This window comes from Pteropus alecto, unplaced genomic scaffold (assembly GCF_000325575.1).
Source record: "Pteropus alecto unplaced genomic scaffold, ASM32557v1 scaffold53, whole genome shotgun sequence".
Taxonomy (NCBI): domain Eukaryota; kingdom Metazoa; phylum Chordata; class Mammalia; order Chiroptera; family Pteropodidae; genus Pteropus; species Pteropus alecto.
The window spans coordinates 933488-941964 of NW_006434366.1; the positions used below are offsets into that span (position 1 = coordinate 933488).

Here is an 8477-nt window from a genome sequence, read left to right on the forward strand (position 1 = left end):
AGGAAGCGGGCCTGGCTCCCCTGCTCCCCTCCTGTGGCTCTCCCAGCCTGGGGAACAGGGCCAAGCATGCCCAGGCTGGGCTGCCCAGGCAGGCCGCCTGTCTCCAGCTATCTGCAGAGCCCTGGGCTTGGCCAGGGAGAGAGCAGCTATTGGAGCTGCAGTTCAGTGTGGAGTCCCTGGGGTGTCCTGGCCAGGGGCTCACAGACTCCCAGCTGCATCTAACTTTTGCATTCTGAGGGATGGCCGTGGCCCTGTTCTGAGGCTTGCTTGGGTTCACCAGTGGGTCAGAGGCAGAGAGGGTTTTGAAGAGTGGAGCCGGGTCTGCCCGACCCTTTGCCTGCCGCACGCACCAGCGGGGCCCTGTGAGGGCTGCGTGGGGAAGGCAGGGTAGGTCTGACGTGGGGCCGTGTCCTGATCTTCCTTTCTCCTCGGGTGGCAGAGGAAGGACATTCTTGCGGAGTTGACCAAGAGCCAGAAAGTTTTTTCAGAAAAGCTGGACCACCTGAGTCGTCGCCTGGCCTGGGTCCATGCCACCGTGTACTCCCAGGTGAGCAGGCGCCCTCTCCAGCCTCACTGACTAGTCACAGATCAGGCAGAGCTGTGCCGGCCCTCGATGCTCCCTGTGGCCCCGGGCCTCTGGCACACACGGGCCCCCTCCCCGCTCCTCATCCTCCCTTTTCCCACCCCATGCCGTGACCCTGGCCCTCTCATGACCTATGAACTTGAGTAGATGCCATTTTTAGACTCCCCAGTTCCCCTCCAGTTCATAAACCCTCTCCTAGAGAAACAGAACCTGTCTCTCCCCTCCTCCCCTACCCCGCCCCCCATGACCCTCCCCCCACCATGCATCTGCGGCTCGTTGAGGCCTCTCCCAAGCCACACCCTCGCTCTACATCTCAGACTCCCCGCCCTTGAGGCCCCTGGCTTGCTCCCACTCACTCATTCACTCATTCATTCGGTAACATGTGCCCAGAGCCTGGCGTATGCCAGGTGCCATCCTGACGCTGGGGACACTCAGCAGCGAACCAGAAAGCCAAGGCTCTGCCTTCCTAGGGCAGTCGGCCTCCAGGGGTAGAAAGACAGACGGACAGACGGCGCATTCCCTCTGACCGTACTTGGACCCCCAGGCCCCGGAGCCTCCGGACTTGTTTCCTCTCCCCCCGCGTCCTGGCACCTCTCCCTCTGGTGAGCGCCTGGTTGCTCCTCAGGTGCCCATATCAGGGCAGCTGTCTACCTTCTTGGGCAGGCCCCGCCCCCGTAACTTGATCCAGGTCCTTGGTGTCCCCATCTCTGTCCTGCCATCTCTACTTGCTCTTTCTCCTGGCGGTTCCTCCCTAACCCTACAGCCTCTGCCCCGCCAGGAAGATCACTGCCAGGGACCTTCTCCGCCCGGGTCTCGCCTGTCGACCTCCCCAGGCAGTCTTGCCACTCCCTCCCATACCTCCCTCTTAGGAACCTTGCCTTCCCATCTCTGTACGTTTTTCTTCTTTTATTTAAATTGCGATAAAATAGACAGACTTAAAATTTATCATCTTGACCGTTTTTTAAAGTTGTGGCAAAATACAACATACAACTTACCATCTTAGTGGTTTTAACGGACCGTTCGTTCAGTAGCGCTGAGTGTGTCCACATCGCTGTGAAACGGAGCTCTGAAAAGAACTGCTTCGTCTTCCCGGACTGACGCTTACACCTGTTAACTCGCCAGCCCCACCTCAGTCCCCAGCAGCCACCTTTCTACTTTTTGTCTCTATGCATTTGACTTCTCTTGGTCCCTCATTCAAGTGGAGTCATACACAGTGTTAGTCTTTATGCTTATTTGACTTAGCATCATGTTCTCACTGTTCATCCACGTTGAAGCATATGTCAGGATTTCCTTCCTTTTTAAGGCTGAATAACATTCCATCGTATGTGATACCACATTTCATTTATCTGTCCATCTATTGATAGGCACTTGGGTTGCTGCCACTGTGAGGCTATTGTGAATAATGCTGCTATGAACAGGGGTGTACAAATGTCTCTTTAGGGTCCTGTTTTCAATTCTTTTGGGTCTATGCTCAGTAGTAGAATCGCTGGATCATATGATAGTTTTATTTTTAATTATTTGAGGAACTACTGTATTGCTTTCCACAGTAGCTGTACCATTTTACAGTCCCACCCGCCGGGCTCAAATGTTCCAGTTTCTTCCCATCTTTGCCAACGCTTGTTACTGTTGTTTTTTTTTTTTTAACCTTTTTCCCATTTAGAAAAAAAATGCAACTCACTGCCAGCATTAATTTAACATCAAGCATAGGAATGCTACGTCTTCTAGGATTCGCAATTTCAGCGATTAAGAATCATTATATTTTGTAACTGGAAATAGAATACTATAAGTAGAATGACGTCATTTGTTTTCAAAAACTCTCAATGTGCAGAAGTGACCTGAAAGTAAAAGTGAGATATTTCCTGGCACACTTCGGGGGTGAGGTTAGGACTGTAACCCGTGAGTTACCTTGGGGTAAAGGCTGCAGTGGCAAGCACCAGCTGGCAAGTATTCTCGGGGCGCACAGGAAACGGGTTAATATAATGGCCATCCTACTCTGAATGAAGTGGTATCTCATTGTCATTTCGATTTGCATTCCCCTAATGATTAGTGATGCTGAGCATCTTTTCATGTGCTTATTGGCCATTTGTATATCTTCTTTGGAGAAACATCTATGCAAATCTATTTGCCTGTTTTTTTAATCAGCTCGTTCTTTTGGTGGTTGTTGTTGATTTATAGTTGTTCTTTATATATTCTGGATATTAACCCCTTATGCGGTTATGATTTATAAATATTTTCCCCCATTCTGTGAGTTACCTTTTCACTCTGTTGATCGTGTCCTTCAATGCACGGTTTTTAATTTTGATGTAGTCCAGTTTATCTGTTTGTTCTTTTCTTGCCTGTGCTTTTCTTGTCATATCCAAGAAATCATTGTCCAGTCCAAGGTCGTGAAGATTTTCTCCTCTGTTTTCTTCTAAGAGTTTCGTAGTGTTTGCTCTTAAGTTTTGGTCTTTGATTCATGTTGAGTTAATTTTTGTATAATACAAAGTAACGGTCCAACTTTACTCTTTTGCATGTGGATATGCAGTTTTCCCAGTACCATTATTGAAAAGACTAGTCTTTGGCACCCTTGTCAAAAATCATTTGAGTGTGCACGTGTGTGTGTGTAATCTTTAGGGTTTTCTACATATAAGATCATGTCATCTGTGAACAGAGATAATTTGACTCCCTCCTTTCCAATTCGGATGCCTTTTACTTCTTTTCCTTGCCTAATTGCACAGGCTGGAACTTCCCGTGCTGTTAATAGCAGTGGTAAGAACAGGCATCCTTGCCTTGCATCCCTGGTCATGGAAGAAAAGCTTCCGTGTGATGTTAGCTGTAGGTTTGTCATCATTTAGCCCTTATTAAGCTCAACCGCCTTCTTCCTCCTGCATCCGCAGTGCTCACTCTGCTGCCTCCTTCTCATTCAGTTTCTCTCGTTAGTAAAGGAAAAAGCCCATTACGCCCTGCCCTGACTCTGCATCCAGTTACAGCCCCCGTGCCCTCCTCCTGCTCTGTCTTAGCTCATCTTTCCTCTACTCTTGGCCCCAGTACAGGCTCCTCCATTTCTCACAAGGTCTCTATCAAGCCCCGCCCCCTCCATCCCAGGTGCAGACATGCCTCTACCCCCCTTACAGTGGCCCCTTGACTGCATCGGTGCCATTGCCATCCCCCTCCTCAGACTTGGTCTTCTCTGGCCTTCCGGCTCACTGACCATGTGCACGCCCAGGCCCAGGCCCACCCTCTGACACCTGGTTTACATCTCCTCGGGGTCTTAGGTTTGAGGGCATCAGAGAGCTGGTGTACAGTCCAGATACTCCAGCTCCTCCCCAAGAGGTGCGGTCTGGGGCCTCACTCTGGTCCCTTTTGTGGGATCTTGACAGACTGTCTGGGAACCATACTGTGTGGAACAGGGCCTGTGGCAGATTTGTCTCCTTCCTGTGACCGTTTCACCAGCAGTCATGCTGCCTCCTGCCTTGCCAGCACTTTCCCCTTTGAGCGCCAGACCACATTTCTACCTCCCTCCTCGATGGCCACCTCTCTGGGGGCATCTGCAGGCACCTTGTGCTCCACACGTCCTAAGCCACACCCCTCTGCCCTGCACCGGGCCTGCTTCCCCTCCAGTACCTGTGCTCTCCATGGGGCTCTGTCACCCCCAGAAATGCATGACCCACACTTTTTTGTTTTTTATTTTTTTTAGGCGAGGCAACCCTTGGTTGACCTCACAGATTGCAAGGACCTTGTCAGCTTACAACTCCTTATTTTTTACACCTACAGCACCTGGTCTTCCTAGGTGGTCTCCCATCCAAGCACTAACCAGGCCCGACCCTACTTAGCTTCCGAGATCAGACAGGATCAGGCTTGTTCAGGGTGGCATGGCCGTAGACGTATGCCCCACTCTTGATGTGACACTGCCCTTGCCCCCACCATTCATTGGTGCATCCCCATTCCTGGCCCTTCGGTCCCCTTGTCTGCTGTCATGGGCCTACATGAGGCTGTAGCTTCCCCATTCCCCTGTCCCCACTTGCCCCTGCAGCCCCTTCTGCACTGGGCAGCGCTCCAACACAGACTGGTCACATGGCACCCTCTCGCTTAAAAACTTCTGTGCCTTTAAAAAATATAAACCGGAGTTCTGGTCTGGGCGACAGTGTAGCCCTTTTAGGCAGAGTGTACCCTCCTCGTCTGTGGAGTCCTCCATCGCCACTGCTCCCACTTCCTGGGATCAGTTCTCAGTCCTCATGTCATGTTCCGGGAGGCCTTTCCGGGTCCCCAGACTGGACCATGCCCCCAGTAAGCCTTCCCTCGAGCAGCCCAGCAGCGCCCTGTGTGCCTCCCGCAGGAGAAGATGCTGGACATTTACTGGCTGCTGCGAGTCTGCCTGCGGACCATCGAGCACGGTGACCGCACGGGTTCTCTCTTTGCCTTCATGCCCGAGTTCTACCTGAGCGTGGCCATCAACAGCTACAGCGCTCTCAAGAATTACTTCGGCCCTGTGCATAGCATGGAGGAGCTCCCAGGTGATGGGGCCATTCAGGCTGGGAGGGGGCCTTCGGCGTGAGCACTGGGGGCCCTGTTCTGAGCCCTCGCGGCCCAGCAGCACACATCTGCGGAGGGAGGAGGGGAGCCAGCTCCTGCTCTGCCCTGCTGCATCAGACAGGCATTTGCTAAAGCCTCACATGGCGGAGAGCCCTGCCTGGTGCCAGCACCGCAGAACCAGCAGCTCCTCCCTGGTGCTGGGAGGTACACAGACAAAATGGATCCCCACTTTCGTTGCCTTCTTGGTGCTGCTGTGCTTTGGAAGCCAACTGGCCTCTCACCTTGCCTTCCTGGTACTGGCCACAGGGTGTGGCAACTGCGCAGGGCAGAGTGGTTTGTCTCCGTAGATCACAGCAAGGAGTGGGCCGTGCAAGGGGCCACATAGGATCCTGGGCTTCTTGCAGACCACTGATTCCAGGCTGGCCTGGGTGGTCCGTGTCTGGCCTGCCCCTGGCCTGCCTTTGCCCCACCCCAGGCCTAGGCACAGGCTTTGTCCTCAGAGGTGGAGCCATGGGTACCCAGGGCGCTTTGATACTGAGCCAGCCATCAAGTGTGTGTGCCGAGATGGGTTTGGGCTTGGTCGGGTCTCTTGCCAGGACCTGCCCCTCCCCCACAGTGAGTCCGTGCCTTAGCCTCTCACTAGTTGATGGTGATTGCCGGGCCTGAAGTCCCCAGGTGCTGGCTTGGGCCCAGAATCGCCCTTGGAGCCAGGCCTGGAGCCCACTACCCAAGCCCACTCACTCTGCCCAGGGATGTGCCTGCCTCTGCAGCCCCCGCTCTCAGCCAACAGCTCTGACTCCGCACCCTGCAGGCTATGAAGAGACCCTGACCCGCCTGGCTGCCATCCTCGCCAAACACTTTGCCGACACACGCATCGTGGGCACTGGTGAGGTGCCCTATAGAAGGCTCGGGGGGATGGGATGGGATGGGATGGCATCTCTGGCTGGCTATTTGCTGCACAAAATGCTGGCCAGATGGGCAGGAGGCACGGGGGCCAGGGCTCATGCTAGGTACCTGCTGAGGCCCGGCCTGTCCCAGCAGACATCCGTGACTCGCTGATGCAGGCCCTGGCCAGCTATGTCTGCTACCCACACTCCCTCCGGGCGGTGGAGCGGATCCCTGAGGAGCAGTGAGTAGGGTCTAGGGGTGGAGCATGCACCCCGTCCATCACAGCACCACGCCCAACCTTACCCTGTGCCTGCCACCCCTTGCCTTCACAGGCGCATCGCCATGGTGAGGAGCCTCCTGGCTCCCTATGAGCAGCGGCCCTGGGCCCAGACCAACTGGATCCTGGTGCGGCTCTGGAGGGTAAGCCTGTCTAGAGGGGAGGTGGCTGTGGCTGGCCGGAAGGAAGGGTTGCCCTGTCCCACTGACCTCTCACTGACCCCACCCCCCAGGGCTGTGGGTTCGGCTACCGCTATACACGGCTGCCACACCTGCTGAAAACCAAACCTGAGGACGCCAATTTGCCCAGCCTCCAGAGTGAGTATCCAGCTCGAGCAGGCAGGCGGCCCTTGCCCACTGCTCCTGGGTTCTCTCAGACTTCTCCACTTCTTCCAGCCCCTCCCCGGGCCCCAAACTCCCTCTTTCCCCTGGGGTTTCCATTCCCCAGCATCCGTCCAGCTCAAGGACACTCCGGGACTACTCCCCCTTCCTCCCCAGTCTCACGTGTGCCCTTTGGGCCTGAGGCTGTGTGTGGGTCACAGTGAAAAGGGGCAGTATCTTCCCAGGCTGCTGGCAGCTTGTGCAGGGTGAGGACCCTGTTCCCTGATCTCCATCTTTGTCTCAGCACCATGTCCTTTTGCCCCTTTTTGCCATCTGCTGGTGCCAGGTCTTGGATACCTGAGTCCAGGGAGGCATAGACTGGGGGTTGGCCAGGGCCCCAGAGGGTGTCCATGGGCTTCCTGGAGGAAGGGGCAGCTGGTTGGAGCAGAGGCTGTGCTCTTGCCTGGGGCCATGGCCCAGCAAAGCCCTGTGAGCCTGAGGTCCTTCTCCCCGGCCCGGCCCAGGGCCTGCCTGCCACACGCCGTACTACTCACCTCACATGATAGCTTTCCTTAGCCCACAAGGTGTGTTTAGCCCAGGGCCTGCCTGCCACACGCCGTACTCACCCCACATGATAGCTTTCCTTAGCCCACAAGGTGTGTTTCTGCCTTGGTGGGCAATGTTTTAGCCTGAAAGGTGTCCCTAGAGGCCAAGTGCCTTGTACAGAGTCGCAAAGCAAGTCCTTGCCAGTTGCCTTGTTCCTGCCCCCAGGGTGGAACTGAGCTGCAGCGGAGAGTGGCAGTGTGGCCGGAGCCGTGTCCCGCTGCTGCAGGAACTATCGATTCGCAGGGGAGTGGGGTTTCTGCTCAGCCCGGCTGCGGCTGAGGGCTCTGGTTACTGCTGCCTCTCAGCTCAGACTTAGCGCCCACCACTTTGGCTACATGCCAAGGCCAGGCCAAGGGCAGCAGAGGACAGTGGAGGACGGCAGGGCTCAGAGGAGGCTCCTGGGGAAGCCAGCCTTTCTACGAGTGAAGAAAGGTCTAGGTCCCTGAAGCTGCGACTGAGAACTTGCTAGGGCTCAGGCTGAGGCTGGGGGTGCTGCTCTAGGCCTAGGGGGTGCTGTGGGGCTAGAAACAGCCATAGCCTATGGCTTGCTCAGCAGAGGGAGGACAGATTTAGCCCTAACCCCCAGGCCGTACTGCACCTCGTCCTCCTGCTTGTGTGGCCTGAGCGTTCCCAGAGCCATCTCTGTCCTACACCAATGGCCCACCGAGTGAGGGCAGAGGCAGCCAGGCAGGGCCACTGACTGGAGTCCCCGACGCTGCCGCCTGCCCATGCCCCTGCAGAGCCCTGCCCCTCCACCCTGCTGCAGCAGCACATGGCAGACCTGCTGCGCCAGGATCCCGACGTGGCGCCCAGCTTCCTCAACAGCGTCCTCAACCAGCTCAACTGGGCCTTTTCTGAGTTCGTCGGCATGATCCAAGAGGTGGGTTGTGGTGGTTGTGGTAGGACCTTGTGGACCAGTACGATGCAGAGGGTAAGGCACGATTTGCAGCGGCCAGGCCACTGACCACTGCCTGCCCACCCACCTGCCCATTGGTGGCTCAGATCCAGCAGGCTGCTGAACGCCTGGAGAGGAACTTCGTAGACAGTCGGCAGCTCAAGGTATGTGCCACCTGCTTTGACCTCTCGGTCAGCCTGCTGCGTGTCTTGGAGATGACCATCACACTGGTGCCTGAGATATTCCTCGACTGGTCCCAGCCTACCTCTGAGATGCTACTGCGGCGTCTTGCACAGGTGTGTGCATCCAGGCAAGGAGGGTCGGTGGGACCCAGGGTGCCCCAGTGGTGAGCCCACCTAGCCACCAACGTACTCCCGCCCTCACAGTTGCTGAATG

At 55.9% G+C, this 8477-nt stretch overlaps 1 protein-coding gene and 1 pseudogene across 3 annotated transcripts in view; one reads left to right on the forward strand and one right to left on the reverse strand.

Annotated features, from left to right (window-relative positions):
* RNF123 (ring finger protein 123) overlaps positions 1 to 8477 on the forward strand; it is a 27361-nt gene that overhangs the window by 13901 nt on the left and 4983 nt on the right. For 2 of the 3 annotated variants that reach the window (XM_015587177.2, XM_015587178.2), the window contains exons 26-33: positions 440 to 547; positions 4899 to 5076; positions 5907 to 5981; positions 6134 to 6224; positions 6316 to 6403; positions 6493 to 6577; positions 7927 to 8066; positions 8189 to 8469. In XM_015587177.2, coding sequence (XP_015442663.1) covers positions 440 to 547; positions 4899 to 5076; positions 5907 to 5981; positions 6134 to 6224; positions 6316 to 6403; positions 6493 to 6577; positions 7927 to 8066; positions 8189 to 8431 — 1008 coding nt within the window. In that variant the 3' untranslated portion in view covers positions 8432 to 8469. Of the gene's footprint in view, positions 1 to 439; positions 548 to 4898; positions 5077 to 5906; positions 5982 to 6133; positions 6225 to 6315; positions 6404 to 6492; positions 6578 to 7926; positions 8067 to 8188; positions 8470 to 8477 lie in introns of those variants that run through there. The other variant, XM_006909103.3, reaches the window with a different exon arrangement.
* LOC112477580 lies at positions 4328 to 4446 on the reverse strand (annotated as a pseudogene).